The sequence below is a fragment of the Phodopus roborovskii genome, unplaced genomic scaffold, assembly GCF_943737965.1.
Source record: "Phodopus roborovskii unplaced genomic scaffold, PHOROB, whole genome shotgun sequence".
Lineage (NCBI taxonomy): Eukaryota > Metazoa > Chordata > Mammalia > Rodentia > Cricetidae > Phodopus > Phodopus roborovskii.
The window spans coordinates 77,747,645-77,769,506 of NW_026126418.1; the positions used below are offsets into that span (position 1 = coordinate 77,747,645).

At 39.2% G+C, this 21,862-nt stretch overlaps 2 protein-coding genes across 2 annotated transcripts in view; both read left to right on the plus strand.

Moving 5' to 3' along the window:
* Positions 1-21,862, plus strand: part of Rabgap1 (RAB GTPase activating protein 1) — an 85,395-nt gene that overhangs the window by 37,362 nt on the left and 26,171 nt on the right. The window contains exon 13 of the mRNA XM_051185343.1: positions 18,956-19,069. Coding sequence (XP_051041300.1) covers positions 18,956-19,069 — 114 coding nt within the window. The remainder of the gene's footprint in view (positions 1-18,955; positions 19,070-21,862) is intronic.
* Positions 279-1,421, plus strand: Gpr21 (G protein-coupled receptor 21). The gene has a single exon (XM_051185342.1). It carries the CDS (start codon positions 372-374, stop codon positions 1,419-1,421), a length of 1,050 nt encoding a protein of 349 aa, XP_051041299.1. The 5' UTR covers positions 279-371.

The following is a 21,862-nucleotide window of genomic DNA, read 5'->3' on the forward strand; positions in this document are numbered from 1 at the left end:
TCTATCAGCTGTTCAGAGGAGACTGATTACAACTCCTGCTGAAGCTCCTAATCTTCCTCCCTCTGCCCCTCCCCCCACCCTCACTTGGCCAGAAGACACTGTCCTCAGTTTGCCTTATTCCCTTGGTACATGGTGAACATGTCAGTATGGCAGAGTCTAGGACTGTCCAGACAACTGCTGTTGGCCCTCCCTATTCCAGGAAGAATTTAAAGGGAAAATTCATGGCAGGCAATGCACCATAGCAGCAGCAGTACCAGGAACCTGATGACTAGGGTTCCCTGGCATTGTCATACACAAGGTTGACTGCAGTGACAATAGCTGCTCCTGGGAACTGTGGCAACATGAAGTGAGAGCCAGTTTCTGAGCACGAGATGAACTCCACCTTGGATGGTGATCAGAGCAGTCATCCTTTCTGTCTCCTGGCACTGGGCTACTTGGAAACTGTCAGTTTTTGTCTTTTGGAAGCACCGGTTGTTGTCTTTCTAACCGTATTGATTATTTCTGGCAACATCATTGTGATTTTTGTGTTTCACTGTGCACCTCTGTTGAACCATCACACTACAAGTTATTTTATCCAGACAATGGCATATGCTGACCTCTTGGTTGGGGTAAGCTGCTTGGTCCCTTCCTTGTCACTACTCCACTACCCCCTTCCTATGGACGAGGCCATGACTTGCCAAGTATTTGGCTTTGTAGTGTCAGTTCTGAAGAGTGTGTCCATGGCTTCTCTGGCCTGTATCAGCATTGATAGATATATTGCCATCACTAAGCCTTTAACCTATAATACGCTGGTTACACCCTGGAGACTACGCCTGTGTATTTTTCTGATTTGGCTGTATTCCACATTGATCTTCCTGCCTTCCTTCTTCCACTGGGGCAAACCTGGATATCATGGAGATGTATTTCAGTGGTGTGCAGAGTCCTGGCACACCAACTCTTACTTCACATTGTTCATCGTGGTGATGCTGTATGCCCCAGCTGCCCTCACTGTCTGCTTCACTTATTTCAACATCTTCCGCATCTGCCAGCAGCACACAAAAGAAATCAGCAAAAGGCAAGCCCGATTCAACAGCCAGAATGGGGAGACTGGGGAAGCCCAGACCTGTCCAGATAAGCGCTATGCCATGGTCCTATTCAGAATCACAAGTGTGTTTTATGTCCTCTGGTTGCCATACATCATCTACTTCCTGCTGGAAAGCTCCACTGGCTTCAGCAGCCACCTTGCATCCTTCCTGACTACCTGGCTTGCTATTAGTAACAGTTTCTGCAACTGTATCATTTATAGCCTATCCAACAGTGTTTTCCAACAAGGATTAAAGGGCCTCTCAGGGACTGTGTGTACTTCTTGTGCAAGTCACACTACAGCCAAGGACCCTTACACAGTTAGGAACAAAGGGCCCCTCCATGGATGCCATATCTAAAGGGGCTCATGAACTCAGTCATTTTATCCGTAGGGAGGAAGGGTGCCTTTGGTTCTCCTTTGCCCTTCTGTCCTGTGCCCTAGTTCACTAGGAGATCTAGGGCAGGGTAATTTGGCTCTGAGCAGCTGGGGACTATCCAGATACCTTCTCAGAGTGCAGATTTTAAGATTTAAAATTAGAAGAATTAGAATCATGAAAAAAATCACTCTTGATGTAGTTTTTAAAATGTCATGGAAGTGACTACAGTTTCAGATTCAAAAGGAATGAAGGCATAGCTAACACCTCTTCCAGCTGTCGTGACTGAATCCGGGTGTGGGGGGGGGGCACGCCATTTTCTTTTCCCTTTTCTGGTTTCTTCCAAGAAACTTGGTACTTATGTGCAATTGATATCTTTTAACAGGGAGTATTAAAATAGAGTGCTAACCTAACAAGGATTTTCTTTATCTGTGCTAAAATATAGCTGTACTGCAGATTTCAGCACTAATTTACATAGTGAATGTCTTAAGAGATCTCCATGGGATGAATAACGTGAACACTGAGCACTACTTTTAGAGTTTTGAAATGAACCATAAGACAACCATGCAGTGAAGTCTTACAGTTTATGAGAAATAGCTGATTTCACTCCACACCTGTGAGCATTGTGCACATGTGCATAGACGTGACATTACAGTGCTTCTCCTGTGCCTCTGTGTTTGTGAATATTTGAGATTGAGAATATTTACATTGAGTTGGGTTTCTTTTTTATAACAAAATGTACTTAATCTAAATAAATAATAGATGTCCATTGTAATGGGATATATAGATATAGATATGACTTTAGTGTTTTCTGTTCTTATCCAGTCTTCTATAAGAACTGAATCAGCTCAGTGCAAATATACTATCTGCTTTTTAAACAGAATCAGCTAACATCAGAGTCACCAAATCACTTTGGAAAATATTCTTTTGGGTCCCCTTTGAAGGGGAGTAGGGGGATTCTGGTTGGGCCAAGACACCTTACCTGTGATCCTCTTTTTGGAAAAAAATCTTTTGTCATATAGTTCATGCCTCACCTGTTTTTCCAAAGGAAAATATATAGAATTTTATTGTTTAGAATTACTAGAATGCTTTGTGTTGATACATAGTTTTACCTTTGTTTTAATAGTGCTTTGAAAGCAAGAAAATTGTCTAAAGGGAGAAAGCTGTTAGCAGCTTGCATCTGAATCACCTACACTTCATGGTAGTTTTCATTTTTGGAAAGTGTCAGAAAAATTAACTGCTCTCTGCCTTTGGCCAGAGTTTGCAGTGCCGGTGCAACTACAATGCAGAGTGAAACGGGTGATGGAGGAGACTGGGGGTTGCTGGCAGAAGTAGGGTTCCAAATCCAAGAAAGGATGAAGATGTTTTTGAAACACAGATGTGCTTTGGTTTTCCACCCTAATGTTAGAGGACTGTTCCTTTTTAAATAGAAGGTATCATGTTTACCCACCCCCCATTCTTGTACTGTACCCAGAGCCTTTTAATTTGTTTATATTCACAGCTGAATTTATTTGTTTTGTTTTGGTTTTTAAGCCAGTGGCCACCCTGGAACTTACTATCTAGACTATACTGGCCTTGAATTCACAGAGACTCAGCTGTCTTTGCTGGGATTAAAGGTTCATCATGCCCAGCCCCTAGCCAATTTTATATTTTAGACATCAATTTTTATTTTAAACTCAAATATCTTCTGCTGTAAACTTTTTAAGAGACTGAGAATTATAAAAATTTCAGATTCCGAGTTCTAGAGTCAGGTGGATTTTTGTGAGTTTCAGAACAGCCAGAGTTACATAGTGAGATCCTGTCTCAAAACAGATTCTGAGTTCTTACCCAAGTCTTGTTTGTTGTTTATAGTTAGTGTTAGCAAATTTAACTCAGCTGTTTCAGGAATCTAGAACTCATGCTGAAAATGCTCGGTTAGTAATAGTTCTGTCACCAGGTGGTCATGGCATGCGCCTTTAGTCCCAACACTCAGGAGGCAGAAACAGGGGATCTCTGAGTTTAAGGTCAGCCTTCTCTACAGAGAGAGTTCCAGGACAGCCAGGAGACAGAGAAACCCTGTCTCAAAAACAAACAAACAAAAAAACTCAATTGGATTTCTCTTTCAAGTAGAAAGTGTTTTCTGTTGGATTCTAAAAAAATCAATTTATAATATATATTTCTCGTTGCATTAACACTATAGATTTGGTCTGGGTGTATTTCGATTCCTTTTGTGAAGTAGTCTCTTGTACTTATCCTTCCCACTGACAAGTGATGGAATTTTAAATGTGCCACCGAACTAGCTTTGTTTTTCATACATGTTAGGAAGTTTAATCTTTTCATATTTGCATTGTGCTTATGAATTTTTAGTTTAGTAAATATGGGAATCTTAGTCTTTATTAAAATGTATAAAATCAGTAGTAAGATAGCAGATTTTCCTTTTATAAGAAGTTAAGCACCTTTTTACTCTTTTGTTCTGGGATTCTATTTTGTAACAGTGGGAAAGAAAATTGTTCTGGTAATGCCTAACCAAGCTGATGTGCTGAGGAATGCAAACATGGCTTTTTAAATAGGACTTTTTTTTTTTTTTTTTTTTTTTTTTTTTTAACAAATTGCTTAGTTTTACAAGTTTCGTGTTCTGGTTTTATTAAAGGGGTATTTTTCAAAGTAGAATCTATATTGTTACTTGAAGAACAGACTAAAGAAGAAATTAAGTAGTTGCAGTAATTGTAAGGAAAATCCATAGACCCTTTATGATGGTTGCTAATAGCAAATATCTTCCCAGTTTATCTTGTGTTCATTATGCTGTGTAAACATTTAAGGCTTAAGGAATTAAGTCTGTTATCTTCGATTCATTGTCTGCACTGCCTGTTTATTTTTAATTTGCTGTCTGGTGTTGTGGGAGCTAAGAAGTCTTAACAGTCTTCAGGGACTGGGATAATTCTGTACATGATTGTGTTTAATCTTTTTATTCTGGCACATTTAATGTAACATTTGATGACATTTTGTTTAAATACCAATCTGACTAGTTCAGAGTAAGAAAAAAATATGTATTTTTAGACTCAAATACCTCAGATAGCTTGTTTAACTCTGTGGTATGTGACTTGTATCAGATAGTGTTGAAAGTACTTCCTAATAAAGCTTAAAGTAAGATCATGCTAATTATTTAACTTGTAAATGAATTGTGTATCTTTATGCAGTCATTTCATTGAGGGTGTTTTGGTTGCCTTAGAATTGGAGAAGTAGATGCCTGTGAGCCAGTGCCTACTTCAGAGAGTACTGAACAGGTCTGCTTCTTCTTTCTCAGAACCCTCTTTTGGACAGGATTCCTTTTAGCAGTATTTCTGGATACTTTTTGAACCATTTACAGTGGCTTTTCCTTTGTTTTTGTTGTCTGTTTTGTGAGGGGGGTTGTTGTTGTTTTTCTTTTTGTTTGTTTGTTTTTTTCTTTTTTCAAGACAGGGTTTCTCTGTAGCTTTGGAACCTGTCCTGGAACTCACTCTGTAGACCAGGCTGGTCTGAGACTGAAGGAATTCCACATGTCTCTGTCTCCCGAGTCCTGGGATTAAAGGCATGAGCCACCACCACCTGGCAGCTTCTCCTTTAATATTTTAGGATTAGAGAAACTTGAACTTTCATACTATGAATGAACTGTCCATCTCCTTGAATGTGAAATAGCAGGTTTACTAGTTCACATGGGAGAATGATTTAGGGATGGTTTTCTTAGCTTTTCAAAGGTTCATTTGAAAAAAAAATGTGCACAATGACTTTGTAGGAAATGTCTTAATTTCATTTTATCATGTGTTTCTATAGTAAAAAGATTTGTGAAATAAATCATTGGCAAACCAGAATTTATTGGTGTATAAGCAGTTTGGGAGACATTTAAATTTGGGAGAATTGTGGTATTGTGAGATTTTTAAACCCATAAAATGTGGCATGTTGTGGTTTTGCATAATTTTCTTGTTTCAGATAGAAGAAATAAATGTAAATATATCAAACTGTACATATTGTTGATAGTATTTTATAGATTCTAGAAATGAGGTAGCTTATTTCTTTTGCGGGGCAGTGGGTTCAAGACCTCATTTCTCTGTGAAGTCCTAGCTGTCTTTGTAGTAGACCAGGTTGGCCTCAAACTCAGAGATCCATCTGAGTCTTCCTTCCTAGTACTGGGATTACAGATGCCACCACTGCCTGACTGAGGTAGCTATTTCTTATGACTACAAAAGGGTCACCTGGACATGCATAGGTGCATGTGTGCCTAAATCTAAGCATAGGGAATATAAGCAACAATGTGCATGTAATCCTGTGGTTACTTGTTTTTAAGAGAATTTCACTATTCAAACTGTCCAACACTATGAGATTGTATAAGTGAGTGTTTTGGTTTGGTTTTTGGTTTTTTGAGACAAGGTTTATCTGTATAGCCCTGGCTATCCTGGAACTGACTCTGTAGACCAGGCCGGCCTCATGCTCAGAGATATCTCTGCCTCCTAAGTGTTGGGATGAAAGGCATGTACCAATGCCTGGCTTTTTCACAGAGTGCCACATCAATCCACCATTAGCAATTGAAATTATATACAGCTTCAAAGTGGAAGATGTCAAATATACTCCACGCCTTTCTGATAGCAGTGTCTAGGTGGCCACCTCATTTACTTTTCAGAGGAACCTATCAGGTATTTGTTTTTAATTTCCTCCTTTTATTGGTCAGGAATAGTTAGCCTTAGACAGGTTAGGAACTTGTAGATTTACACATAGAGGAAGTGAGAGCACTTTACCCACTGAGCCACCTTGCTTGCCTTCTATATGTTTTTTGAGAATGAGTTGTCCTATATGGCCCTTGAAATCCTGCCTCAATCTCCTGAGTAAGTGGAAATGTAGGCATGTGTCCTGTGCCTGAATGCTTCTCTTTTTCTATTACAACAATCACAGAGCTTCATAGTAAGTGATCAGAGCCCAAAACAAACAAATCAAAGGAAACAGAAAGATGTGGATTTCCAAAGGAACTACCCCCCTCCATCTAAACTCCAACTGATGCAGCCTGAAAAGAATTTACATCCATTGTTGGAGAATAAGACACTATTTAAAAATCATCAGGAAGAAAACAAGAAAGAGGTCTGAATTTCAAATGTAAGAGATACTTTCAAACATCAGACAAGCTGAAAGATAAAGCTTAAGCAGGAGCACCTAGTAAAATACTACTACCGGACAGGGGTAGTAGTAGGTGAAGAAGTAAATGGGCTTATTAAGGATAACTTGTTAGGACTCTTGTTAGGAGTCCTAACAAGAAGAACATTGCAGATGGAAGGAGAAGACACCCACCTTCATTAGAAGTTTGGAGATATTCTGTGAACAGTATTGTGTATTGTTTGTTCATTGCAGGTTTTCATTTAACACGTTGCTCTAGAGCAAAGAACTGGCATGGAGTTGTCACATTCCATCTTAAAGAATATACCTGTTTCACAGCTGTGTAGCTCTTGTTGCACTCTGAAATCTCTGAAGACATTATTTCCAAAGGAAATGCACTTTTTGAAATAAAGTTGAGTGTTGGTTGTATTTTAAAAACTAGAAACATTTTAGTAATTGTAATTTAATGGTTCAGGTTGTATATAATGTTAACTTGGGGAATATAGGACTTGCTCTCCGTTTGTTAGTATGTATTATATATTGTATACTGTAAGGCGTAAGGTTTTTCCGCCCGCTGCCTGGTCTTGTCCTGCCGCCATGCCAGCCCCATTTAACACACTGAGACTCTGTATTTGATAGTATGCTGTTGGCCAGGTACTAGTTTCTTATCGGCTAGCTCTGTCTTAATTATTAACCCATTTCTATGTATTTCCACTTGGTCTTACCAGGGAGAGGCAGCTGGTGGTTCTGCTTTCTCCAGACTCTCCATCTTGACCCTCCTTACTACTTCCTCTTTCCTCCTTGTCTCCTAGTCCCTCCTATCTTGCTTTCCTATTGGCCAAAAGTGCTTTATTTATTAACCAGTATGAGAAACATATATACAGAATGACATCTCCCATCATCTCCTCTTTTCTGTCTAAATAAAAAGAAGGGTTTTAACTTTAACATAGCAAAATATATAACACAACAGTTATCAAGTAAGAATCACAGTTAACAATATTTAGTCCATTAACATTTAGCAAGATTAAAAGAAACTATTCTATCATCTATCCTATATTTGTAAGTCTAAAGTCGTATATGTAACTTATCTTTAAGCTTAACTAAGGAAAACTATAACCATAACTATCTGTCTTCAACTCCTTCAAAGACCACAGAAGGATAGTATATAAACTCTACAAATGACAGATACCTTGCCTTTGTCAGTCACCTGAAGTTCTTCTGTAATCTTCCATCTTCGGCCCATAGGCCATAATGTGTCTAGCAGACTCTTCAGCAAAGCAGGAAACTTTAAACTGTCTTCTTGTATTGGCAGTTTGTCAGTCACTTTTCTCTGTGTCCTGTAAGACTGTCTGGCAGACTCTTCCATGAAGCAGAAACTCTGTAGCAATGTCCATCTTGAATCAGCAGTCACTTTTCTGTGGGTCTTGCATGTCTCTCGTTTATACAGCATAAAGTGAAACAGTCCAGACAAGATTAGTATCTTGTCCAAATGGATAGTCTTGCCATATTGAAAGTAAACTCCTTAATGCATTTCTTCAATGTCCATCTTCTTTTCTGACGCAGGTGGTGTTGCCAGGAGCATTTATGTCTCACTGTCAAGAAAAACCCTAAACCATTTTAAATGCCATATTCTGTAGGTCATTGAAAGGTTTGAAGAATGCCTATCCATCTCAAATACATCTTGAAAATCTAAGTAACTTAACTTAATAGTTTTGACTATTCCATGTAACTAATATCTGTACTAATTTATACATTGCATTTCTAAATGAGCTTTATAAACACAATACCTAAATAAGAGGAGAAACATACATATCATAAAATTGACCTTAAATTTGTATCAATAAATGAAAATCCATTCCAAAACAAATTATTCATATCTATATCATAATCCCATTTTTACCTTTAAAAAGAGATTGGTTGTGGTCATTAGCCATTTATAACCAATCCCATTTAAATGAAAACAAACATTTATAAACAATATTTGGGAATTTGGGCGTCATTCTTTCCAAACTGCTTCCTGCTGGTAGGGGGCACTGTCATGGGGATCCTAAGAAGACGAAATCCTGACTGTAGTCTTCAAGGGTGCCTTGTTCAAGCTGTTTTGAATGTTGGATCACCAGGAACGCTGTTTCAGGGGGTCTGGCTTGATCAAACCATGTTAGTCTGGAAGGAATCCACAGCTTTTCATTTTCTGTGGAAACAAAAATAGAAATCCTTTTCCCCAGTAACCTGCCTTGAACTTAAATGTTTGAGTCAAAGCATTTTTAAAATATATAAATTGAATTAATCCAACAGTATTTTCTTTAATAGTTGTTTCCTCGGCAGTCAAACGATACAAAGACAGTATAATGCCATACAGTATCCAGATTCTCTCTGAGCTTTTCATCTTTACGTGGCTTTATTCTTACTCTCTTTCTTCTTCTATGTTTGTTTGTTTTTTTTTTTTTTTTTTTTTTTTTTTTTTTTTTTGAGACAGGATTTTACTGTGTAACTCTTATCTATCCTGGAATTCACTCTGCATACCAGGTCTACTTTGTAATCACGAGATCTGCTTGCCTCTGCGGTTTATCAAAGAAGGCGGCAGCTATTTCACCACCAGCACTGAGAGCTGTGCTCACTGCCTTGGTCTGCGCTGCTGTCGGCTTTGGTCACTGCCATTGCCAGCTCCTCTCGTACACACCAATAAATTGTTAGCAGAGTTTCTTAAAAGCCATGTGGTTTTTTGCCACTTATGCTGAGTCAGGAATCCTCCCTTAAAGGAGCTGCGTAAATATCTGGTTGTCTCTCGCAAATCAGAGTCCAACCGAGAAAAATACTGCTACCAAGAAACCTTGCTTGTCTTTGTTCTTTTGTTTCTAAAACCTTTTTTTAAGCTTTTGTTAAATTTTAAGTGGAAGTTCTTGTTAGCCACGTGGGCGCCATATGTAAGGAGTAAGGATTTTCTGCCTGCCGCCTGGTCTTGTCCCGCTGCTGCGACAGCCCCAATTAACACACTGAGATTCTGTATTTGATATAATACTGTTGGCCAGGTACTAGTTTCTTATCGGCTAGCTCTGTCTTAATTATTAACCCATTTCTATGTATTTCCACGTGGTCTTACCGAGAGCGGTGGGACAAGACCAGCAGCAGGAAAAACCTTACTCCTTACAGTATAGTAATTGTGTTTTTATTTATTTTGTGTGCATTTGTGGGGACTGTGGTAGGTGGTGGGTGTATAGCAGTCAAACAATATCCTGGAAGAGTTAGTTCTCCTATTTTACTGTGTGGGATCCAAGAATTGAACTGGCATCAGACTTGGCAGCAACTTTCTCACAGAACCCAAATTTTTTGGTTATTTTGTCATGGTGGTTGGTTGACTGGTTGTTTTGAAATGGGGTCGCACTTAATAACTCTTTAACTCCCTAGCTTGCCTGAAACTTACTACATAGACCATGCTAGCCTGCAACTCAAAATGACCCACCTGCCTCTGACTCCTGAGTACTAGGGTTAAAGGTTTGCAGTGCCATACCAGGTCCAGGATTTCATTCGTCCGTTCGTTCTTTTTCTTCCTTCCTTCCTTTCCTTTCCTTTTTTTCTTTCTTTCTTTCTTTCTTTCTTTCTTTCTTTTTCTTTTTTTTTTTTTTGTGTGTGTGTGTGTTTGTTTTTGTGTTTGTTTGCTTGTTTGGTTTGGTTTGGTTTTTGAGACAAGGTTTCTCTGTGTAGCTTTGGAGCTTGTTCTAGTAATTGCTCTGTAGACCAGGCTGCCCTTGAACTCACAGCAATCTGCCTGCCTCTGCCTCCCTAGTATTATAGTATTAAGATTAAAGGCATGCACCACCACCAGGATTTTGTTCTCTCTCTCTCTCTCTCTCTCTCTCTCTCTCTCTCTCTCTCTCTCTCTCTCCCTCCCTCCCTCCCTCCCTCCCTCCTTTTGTCATTTTTTTTTTAAAACAATCTTTTCTCATTTTACATATCAATCTCGGTTCCTATTCCCTCCCCTCCTCCTGCTACCCCTTCCTTCCCCTTACCCCATCCCCCATCCACTCCTCTTAGAGGATAAGGCTTCCCATGGGGAGTCAACAAAGTCTGCCACATCTCTTTGAGGTAGGACTTAGGCCCCTTCCCATGTATCTAGGCTGAGCAAGGTGTCCCTCCATAGGGAATGGGCTCCAAAAAGCCAGTTCAGGCAGTAGGGATAAATTCTGGTCCTACTGCCGTGGCCCCACAGACTGCCCAAGCCACACAACTGTCACCCACATTCAGAAGGTCTAGTTTGGTTCCATGCAGGTTCCCCAGCTGTCAGTCTGGAGTCAGTGAGCTCCCACTAGCTCAGGTCACCTGTCTCTTTGGATATCCCCAAACTGGTCTTGACTTCTTTGCTCATATTATCTCTCTTCCCTGTCTTCAACTGGACTCTGGGAGCTCAGCCCGGTGCTTATCTGTGGATCACTACATCTGCTTCTATCGGTTGGTGGATGAAGATTCTATGATGATAATTCAGGTTGTCATCAATCTGATTACAGGGGAAGGACAGTTCAGGCCCCTCTCCACTATTGCTTAGGGTCTTAGTTGGGGTCATCCTTATGGATTCCTGGAAATTTCCCTAGTGCCAGGTTTCTTGATAGCCCCATAATAGCTCCCTCAACCAAAATATCTCTTTCCATGCTCTCCCACTCTGTCCTTCTGTCCTTCCTCCATCTCTACCATGTCCTCATATTCTCCTCCCCTCTCCCCTTCTCCCCTTCTCCCTTCAGGATTTTGTTATTAATGTGATGGCTTTTATGAAATGTTTAAGCTTACATATCCAACAATACAATAATGCTAAGCTGTTAACCTTTCCAGAAGAGTATTTATTTTATACAAAGTTTAATTGGTGAAAATGAAATACAAGTAAGTATTCAGAAGTCTTTATAGTTACAAAAAGCATTTGTTTAGAATGTGACTTTGCACATAATTTTGGGCCTTCTTAAGTCATAACTTGCAACCCTCGCCATCATCCTTTTTTTTTTTTTTTTTTTTTTTGTTTGTTTTGTTTTGTTTTTATTCAGAATGATTCTCTGCCTGTTCACTTTTGTCAGTAATAGTTTTTAGCACGTTTGGTTATTGGGCTCTCCAGATGTGTTGCTATGCGGGGGAATCATCAATAGCCAAGCGGGAAAAGATTGGCCATACTATTAGCTTTTGTGCCTTTTCTATATATGATTTGGGGCAGTTTTGGCAAACAGTGACTATTTTTCCTGTGGGAAACTTGAGCCCTAAAAGGAAATGAACATAGCTAAAGGGCTACATGTCACATGGGACTTAGACTTATTTTTAGAATAGCATTAATAATGCCATATTTGGTTTGAAACAATGTGATAGCAGTCCATTATTTTATTAGTATGGAGCCATCTTTTCTGAAGTTGGCCACTTATCTCTTACATTGTCTAACATAGATAAAACCGTAATGTCAGTTGGTGCTCATATATCCATCCCCTTGAGGCAATTTTAGCGATCCATAAAGATCAGAAGTGCTTGTTGGCGGGTATTTCTAGAACAGGCTTGCTGAGTTTTGTTTCTATAGTTAGGACCATGTTTGGAGAAGGTTGTTTGGTTTTTTTGGATGTTGGAGATAGGAGTGAAGAGGCAGAAGCATTTGAAGTCACTCTAATTGTCTTGAAATGGAAGAACCCACTAAATGAGATGTGAGAATAGAAAATCCGAAATGTATCTCTGCCCTGAAAACTGATTTAAAACAAAATAAATCTAGCCAGCACAAGTATTTCTTGAGCTCTACAGTGTTTGAAGTCAATATGATTCATAGGCTAAAAGAAAAAAAAAAAAAATCTTCTATCATTTGTATTTTAAGTGTCAGATTTTCTATCTTATTTATGTTCTTTATAAATTAATTTGACCATAATGAAATATGATATTGATGACATACAATAGATTGTTTTTGAATTGCTTACTTCTTGATTACAGACCTCATCCTCCCCAGACCGGACACTTAAGTCCCAAACAGGTAAACATGACAAATACATATTTTTTCTCTTGGTTTCTCCCCCAAGATTAGAAGTAGGCCAACAACATCAATTTCAAATCTGGTGGGAAGAGTTACTACTGATGTACCAGGCCTATGCCTCCCACTTTGTTTCTGTGTTTTCCTACTTCTTATAAACCCAGTGAGGCAAATAGGTTAAGTTTTATAATCATATCGGTTTCATAAGTAAGGACTGCAAAGATTGGCTTAGGTAAGTATCCTGCCTGAGGCTATGAAAATTAAATTTGGAGAAGAGAAGCACAACACAGCCAGAACTGCCTATGATAGAGTTTAAAGTCCTGCCCATTGTGATATAACTAACTCTGTCTCCTTCATTCTTGGTCAAAAGCCTGCAATTGTGGCCAGGTTTTAAACTGCCTCTAGTTAATGCCCCTGTGTTCCATGATCATGGAAATGGATTTCTAGGCTGCTCTGCTTTATGTAATGGAGATCTGGAAGGGAAACTTTGAAACTGTAACTACTGAGTGTCTGTATAGTATTTTATATTTTTAAATCTGTATAGCTCAATTTTCTGTTTATCTTTGGTTTTAAATGTTGCTGTTAACTTTTAATTGTTGACAGTTTTATTGTCATCATAGGACCCACCCAATCCCTCTCTGGGAGCAGTTCTCTAAAATATGTGTGAAAAGCTATCAACAAGTTGATTCCTACTATCCATTAAGTTTGATGTCTACCAAAGTCCCATCTGTTTGTTGATATGGAAGAATAGCACTATAGGACAGAAATCCCATGGTTCCTAGTTGAACAGTGGTACCAGCTATGAAGGGACCAATAGGCATGCATTTGCATAGCTACATAAAATGAGTGTTGAGTATTGAAAGCTCAAGTCATCAGTGGGGATGTTCGTTTGCTCTTTTTTTGGTTTGATTTGGTTTGGTTTGGTTTGGTTTTTTGGCTTTTTTTCCAAAACAGGGTTTCTCTGTATTGCTTTGGAGACTGTCCTGGAACTCACTCTGTAACACCTGGAACACACAGAGGCCCGCCTGCCTCTGCCTCCCGAGTGCTGGGATTAAAGGCGTGCGCCATCACACAGTCCGGCTGCTTTTTACTCTTTTATTGTTAGTTAATGAGCCCATTAGTTGCATTTATTTCTAGAATTGTCTTGACAGCAAAAAGATAATGGACACTGGGTATCACTTTCCATGGAGTGGAAATGCTTGTAATTCTCAGGAGATAGTTTTTTACAAGGACATATTAGTAATGTGGTAGCTAGTATCCTTACTACCATGAAATGTTAAGGTTCTCTAACAGGTGCTGTTCTCCCTTCCTTCATTCCTGTCAACAGTCTCACAGCATCCTGGAGGCATAACTTAGTGAGATGGTACTTGTAAGGGCTTAGATAATTATTGCCTAAATACACTTCAATAATTATGATTTAATGAAATTAAAAATGTATCCATAAGTCAGGCAGTGGTGACACACACTTTTAATCTCAGTACTTGGAAGGCAGATGCAGGCAGATCTCTGTGAGTTCAAGGTTAGCCTGATCTACACAGGGAAACCTTGTCTCAGGGGGAAAATTATACTTGCTGTGCTGGTAGGTTTTTATTTTGTTGTTGTTTGTTTGTTTGTCTTGTCAACTTGACACAAGCTAGAGTCATTTGGGAAGAGGAAAGAAATCTCAATTGAGAATAGGCCCCAGCTGGATTGTAGGGGTATTTTCTTCATTGATGATTGATGTAGGAGGGCTCAGCCCACTGAAGGCAGTGCAACTATAACAAAGCAGTCTGGGAAGTGTTCATTGATAGACTCTGCTTTAGCTCCTGCCTCCAGGTCCCTGCCCTATCTTCCCCTCAGTGATGGACTGTGGTTGGGATGTGTAACTCTTTTCTCCCCAAATTGCTTTTGGTTATGGTGTTTCTCACAGTAATATAAGAACACGTGTTATTAGGGGAAAGCTTTAGGATTTTTTTCCTACTTCTTCATATATACTGACAATGCGTATCAAAGTACTTCATATGATTACTATACATAACTTAATTTTATTAGAATTCTTGTGATACATGCCTTAACATGGGTATAGTATTAAACAGACAGAGATGTTATAGACTAGTTTTTATTCTTTTTCAACTCTATCAAACTGGAAAAGCTATTAAATATGACATGTACAACTGAAATAAAACCTAAAGATATTTCAGATTCTTGGTATTGCCTTAATACCATAGCATCTTTTTTCATTTCTTGTTATTTTGCTCCCTCATCTAGTCCCCCTCTCATTTTCAGGGTTAGGGTCTGTACCTAGCACTCACAGATGGTCAGTCATTGAGCTACATACCTAGCTGGTCAGCCCTTCTTGTAAAATGTACATCAAAACTACAAATGACAAGACTCACAAGCAGACCAATGAATGAGACTCTATATTCAGTACCAGTTACATTTCAGTTTTTTTTTTTCTCTCTCTTTGAGCTTTTATCTCATCAGTTAAGATGATTTTTAAAATTATATTTTACAATCACTTTTAACAAGCTATAGCTGAAACCCGGTGGTGGTGGTGGTGGAGGAGGAGGCGGCGGCGGCGGCAGCGGCAGCTCACACCTTTAATCCCAGCACTTGTGAGGCAGAAGCAAATACATCTCTGTGAGTTCGAGGCCAGCCTGGTGTACATAATTCAGTATATCCAGGACTACACAAAGAAACCCTGTTTAAAAACACACACACACAACAACAACAACAAAACAAAACAAACAAAAAAAACCAACCAAACAAAAGGCTATAGCTGACATTTTTAAAAGCAATTACAGACTAAAGGGATAGCTTAGCAGGCATCAGCATTTAGTACACAAGCCCTGATCTGAGTTAGAACTTCAGAATCTGCTTGTAAAGATGATGGCAATCATCTGCAGTCTTAGCCCTCCTGCGATATGTGGGAAGGTGGTAGAGACAGGAGAATCAGCACACAGCTCTCAGAGAAGCCAGCCAGGTTGAATGTCACAGTGCTACCAGAAATAAGTGACTGTGCCTTAACAATGTAGAAATGAAGAGCTGACTCTCATAAGTTGTCTTCTGACTTCCCCATATGTGCCATGCCACATGCTTACCTGTGTGTAAATTCATGAAAATAGATTTTAAAGACAGGACATGGGCAAAGTGTGGTGGCACAGACCTATAACCTCAGCATCCAGAAGGCTGAGGCCAGCCTGAACTCTATAGTGAGACCCTGTCTCATGAATAAAATAGTGTATTTGAGTGGAGTGCTTTTCTGTATTATTGTTTCATACAGTTTTACATTTGGAGTTCTTCTTGAGAACTTTTTATTTGGGCAGCAAACCACTTGGGAAATACAGTCCTTTCTGCTCCTTGTTTCACATGGCAGCCTTCCATGGCATTTCTTTTGTTTGGGTACTTTCCTTTTTTTCCTGCCATTCTTAGCTTTCTATTTTCCAACTTGAGTTTACAAAGAATACATATTCGAAGGATTTCCTCCAGTTCCCAGTACCTTATCAACCCTGAGAAGTTATCCAGTCATCCAATTCTCACAGTAAGCTATAAAAATAGGCATCCAGAAAGATTACAGTATGGAACTACTGTGTTTTGAACTTATATACAATTTCGACTTAAGGACAAGGAAATACCATGAGTTATAATTTCCTTAAATTTTAATTCACATACTGTTTTTAAAGAGCCTTAAAATACAAGGAGCTCAAACCCCCACCCCCATCCATATCAGGCAGGCATCATGGGAAAAGTCACTAGAAATGACACCTGGCCTGTAGATCTTGGTTGAAAGTGATGTCCTTAAAGAAAGGAACAAAACTATGGTTTTAAAGAATATTGATCAAGCATTTTGTATAATGTCCTTCAAGAAGTTGTGTGGTATTTTTCTCATGAAGTTAGAATTTGAAGGGGGAATATACAAAGTAAAAGCCATTTTCATAGCATGAGGAGTACCTGCTAAAGAATGACTTACCACTATTAATACTGATCTTCATTGTCTAACCCTAACCCTTCCCATTACATCATGTTACTGCAGTCCTCCAGAACAAGAGTGTCCAGGCTTAAGTAGTGGGGTAGTCCACTTTTTAAATTTCATTTCATTTTTCTTTTATTTATTTATTTTTGGTTCTTTGAGACAGCGTTTCTCTGTATTGTCTTGGAGCCTGACCTGGAACTTGCTCTGTAGACCAGGCTGGCCTCAAACTCACAGAGATCCGCCTGCCTCTGCCACCTAAGTGCTGGGAATAAAGGCGTGCTCCACCAACACCCAGCTAATTTTTTTAAACAATATTTTTCTAATTGTACATACCAATCCCTGTTTTCACTTCCTCCCCTCTTCCTGCTTCACCCAGAGTAGTCCGCTCTTATTCCTTGAGGACATAATATGTATATAAGTTACTTTAACCCATTTATTTATTTATTTATTTAATCTATTGTTCATTTTTTGAATATTTATTTATTATTCATTATTATTACAGTGCTCTGTCTACTTGTTTGCCTACAGGCCAGAATAGGGCATCAAATCTCATAATAGATGGTTGTAAGGCACCATGTGGTTGCTGGGAATTGAACTCAGGACCTTTCGAATAGCAGACAGTGCTCTTTGCCTGTGAGCCATCTCTCCAGCCCTCCATCATTTATTTTTCTGTATACAGACTCATGGATATTTATCTCATACTCAGGGCTATAACTCAGTGGTACCATAACCTTTTGTTGCTTAAATTATTTGGCTTAAGTCACTAGGAATATTTTTCATTGGCTGTCAGTATCTCTGTGACATTATTCCCTCAATATGGGCATTCTGGTTTTGGTAGAATTACTGTTTTCAGCTAGTTGGCTTGGTTTGTGGTAGTAATAGAAGAAAGAAGTGGTGTTTGTTGTTTTTTAATTTTCTGGTAATGTAAAATATTCCAGGATTGTCTTCTGTGTTTTTCACCTCAGTTTTAGAGTCTTTCATTTCTCCTTAGCAAGTGGTATTAAACTTGTAGATGCTGGACGTGCTGTGTTATTTGCCAAAATTATTGCACAATGTATAGACTTGCCATTATTTATAAGAGATCAAGTTGTTGCATTACCTCACCAATGCTTGGTACTTTAAATTTAGTCAGCCTAATATGTTGGTGTATATGTATATAGTTTATGAGCTGCTTATCTTGTCTTGTTGCTTAAAATACAAGAAATAAATACAACTTTACAATGTTTCATTTAAACTGGTACTTCATTTGAATGTACAGAAACACAGATTTCTTGATAATTGACTTTTGAAAATTGCAGTTATCATTCATTACTATGTGTAAAATAAGTATTTAAAAGTTATAGTAGACTCCAGTAGTGTTTCTCAGGTCTGAATATGTATACACTTACTTGGCGGCAGCATGTACGTGTATTTAAAATCAGTACCCAAATCTTCTCTCTGGTCACATAATCAAGGCAAGGCTTTGTTTTTAGAATTATGTGAGATTTGCAATATTATTATTCTGACAAGAACTTATTAAACTTGTTACTATTAGAATTATGGGGAGGGTTATATTGTTTGGCCAATGAGAAATCAACTGTATTCATTCCAAGTTCCTCAGCATATTTTGTTAAGACCAAATATTTTAAGACAGTGGCTCCCTTGGAACTCCAGTTTGTTATCGTTCTGGCAAGGTTCAGAAGCATATTGTTCGAGTTTTCATTGTCAGGTCCCATGATCAATGGGAAGTGCACTAGATGGATGAAAACTAGGGGAGGTCAGAACCAGCAGGGTACTGGTGTCCCTCATGGGCGACTGCTGACATTATTGTTTCCTATTTACTTTTGCTGTTTCAAAGACCATTCTTCTTTTCTGGCAAAAGAAAAGGGGTATTTCTCTAAGGCATTTGAACCCTGAGTGGTCTCACTCTGCATTCTTGTGCCATTTGCCCCTAGGCAATGGCAAACTCTAGTTGGGAGTCTTGAATCATGACTGGAGAGATGACTCAGAAGTTAAGAGCACTTTTACATAGCTGCTCAGAATAGTCTTTAATCCCAGTTCACCACACATTAAAGGATGCACATACAGGGTCTTGGACCTTTTCCAGTTGGGAATGGGCATGACCTTCCTGCCAAGAGGGTAAATTAAGCATTACTTTTTCTACTCAGTTTTTCTATTAGAAGCTTGCCTCCTCTTCTGAAGTAAATTTGAATGTCTTTCTGTGGGAAACCAATTTTTAGCAGCTTATTTTTCTCTGTGCAATAGAAAGGTCACTAGCCTCGCTTATTGCAATGCATGGGGAATATAGCATGAGGTGCGTGGAATGAAGTGGTACTTCTCTTGTATTTTGCCCACCCTCGTTTCACTTATTTTGAGGGGTTAGTCTCTGAAGAGGCAGTAAGTGCAGGCAGTAAGTATGTTTGAACTTACAGCACTGACAGTACATAAAATACAAATACAAATAGATGCCTCTCTTTGTAATGCTTCTGGTCCTCTCTTCCTCTGTCTTCACAGGAGTCTCCCCAAGACAGTGCTATCACAAGGGACATTAACCGCACATTTCCAGCTCATGACTACTTCAAGGACACGGGAGGAGATGGACAAGATTCCTTATATAAAATATGCAAGGTATTTCATGTTAAAATGTAAAAGTATTGGTTTTGAATGACTGTTCTGGTTCTTCAAATTATATAAAAGACAAAATACAAAACATGGTTTGTTTCTTTGACACTTTTAGGGTTCTTTTGTTTTTTGAAACAGGGCCTCATATTGTCACAATACCAGAGGCTGGCCTTCCTTAAGTTCCTCTTCCCTCCAGTTCCCAAATCATAGACAACAAAAAAGGAGAATCTGAAAGTCATAGATAACAGTTTTTGAATCATCAAAAATCAGGCTGGAGAGATGACTCACTGTTTTTAACAGTACACTGTTCTTCCAGAGGACCTAAGTTCACTTCCCAGCACCTATACCTAGTACCTCACAACTTCATGAACTCTAGCTCCAGGGAGTACAATGCCTCTGACTCTGCAAGCACCTGCATTCATGTAGGCTATGCCAGTTAGGAAACAGGCTATAAAAGAGGACAGAAAAAAGGTAAGGGACAGAAAATACCTTCTTGGTTATGCATAGCCAGTACATTACAAACTTATAACCACTGGCCTGCATAGTACTTTCCCTGTCAAGAGCCAGTCATGGATAGGGTAAGTATCTGAAGTACCCTATCCTTCCCTACTGAACTGTTGGCTACTGAAAGATTATGGGAGAGAGGGAGTTATCTTCAGTTGTTTACCCACTGGTGAGCCCACCAGTCTCCAATGAAGAGTCTCCATGCAAACCCATGGTCATACAGAATCCTAGTTCAAGCCAGTGGGTCCTAAAACTAAGGAGAGATAAATGTGGGAAAGGAATTTGTCTCAAGGAGAGTATTACCAGGTGTGGGAGGAAGGTGAAAAGGTGCAGGGAGAAAGTAATTAGCATGTATTGTATACAAGCATGAAACTGTCAAATGACAAATCTAATAATGATTATGTTAGAAAACCAAGAAGAGAAAAAGGTTGACTGAAGCCAGTGTGACACTGACTTCAGTGTAACCCTGAATGTGACACCAAGACAAAGGCCGTGAGTGTCCTGCATGGTTCTCAGGGTCTAACAATAAACAGTGTCATCCTGGCCCTTCATAATACATATTTAGACTTTTTAAATTTGTTTTGTAAAGCTCCTGGGAGCTGTGGAATGTTTATACATATTCTAAGTGCTGAAGTTGGCTCTGTGGATATGGCCCAACAGTAGGAAGTGCCAATCCCCATTCAGGTAGATTTGTAGCATTGTTGCTTAATAAATAAATGATGATAAGTATTCTTTTCTGAAATATGTATCTGAACACTGTAAAAGTAGCAGACTATTGCATTGTAATCTGTTTTGGTTTTTCAAAACAGGGCTTCTCTGTTGTAGCTTTGGAGCCTGTCCTGGAACTCGCTTTGTAGTTGGCCTTGAACTCACTGAGATCCACCTGCTTCTGCCTCCCAAATGCTGGAGTTAAAGGTTTGAAACACCATTCCTGGCTGGTTGTAATCCTTTTAAAATAGATTTGTTCTTCTTAAAGGTACAGAGTATAAGTAAGATACATCAGAACTATCCAGTGCTGAAAGAGGTCGAGACCACACCTTTTTAGTTTTAGTCTTGTCCTGACTGCAGAGCTAGCCTTTGATCTTTTCCTTCTCAGAATTATTAATTTGTTTGTTTGTTTGTTTGGTAGTATATCCAAGCAGTGCACAGAGGTGTTAAGATTGAAAAGGGAAGAAAAAAAAAAAAAAAAACTATTATCTGGTTTTAGGGACAGGCTAGCTAAAAAAGGCTTTCCAGTGACACACTAGGTGATTTGAACTATTAAGGACAGTTGACTTTAAAGAAGTTGTTCTTTAATTTCTCCATAATATTCAAAGCTGTGATCCTGTTGTAATTTTCTTAGGTCCTTTAGCTGCTTGTATCTTGAATCTTGGTTGTGTCTTCCATATAGGTCCTTCAATCATTCCCCACTCAGAAAGTACCCTGGTGTCTACTGTCTGTTCCTATGTCTTGATCTCCCTGCAGCTCTCTCTCTGCCTTTGCCCCTCCCCTCCTGGGTAGTCCCCACCTCAGACTCACCAATAACTTTCTTTTCTCCCTTTTAATCTGCCCTCCCTCAGAGGCCTTCCCCTGGTACTCAGATGGATTTCTCCAGCTCTGCCTGGTCCCCTTGAGATCCCCTGTAGTCTCAGAGTACCAGCTCTCAATTACTGGATAGATGTGCCCAAATCTGTGTTAGCTTGTTAATTGCTAGGTACCAGTTAGTCTGCTGGGTCACGGAAAATGCTGGTCTTTCAAATTCACTTAAAATCATGTTTATTGTGAAAACTTTCAAACACACAGAAGTTGATTATAGTGATGAATTTCTGTGTATTCCCTTTATGTCAGCCCCTTCCCATGTTGTTTAATATGTTCTTCAAAACTTTAAAATAAAATTCAGAAATCTTGACCCATCTCAGCCATCCAGTGCCAGTTCTATATCCAGACTTCCCTAAATGCCTTCATCCAGCTGCAGTGTCCGAGTCCATCAGGACCCTCCATCTCTTCTGATGGAAGTCAATCTTACTTTCCCACCATGTCACATTCCCAGGTTGTTTGATATGGTTGATGACCCTTGGAGTTGTGCTTCCCTCTGTGTTTCCTCTCCCATTATTTGCTGGGAGTTTTATAAAAACTGCCTTGAATTAATCCCCTAGCCTCTGGGTTGTAGCCTGCTTTCGTGTTTACTCCAAAATTTGCCTCTTGTTTAGACCAAAATTAGCTCATTTGTGCAGCTTCCACAGACCTCTCGAGTATGCAGTCATACATAACACAGTAGAAAAATAAAACCACTGAGTGTGTTTTTTGCTTCTGGAT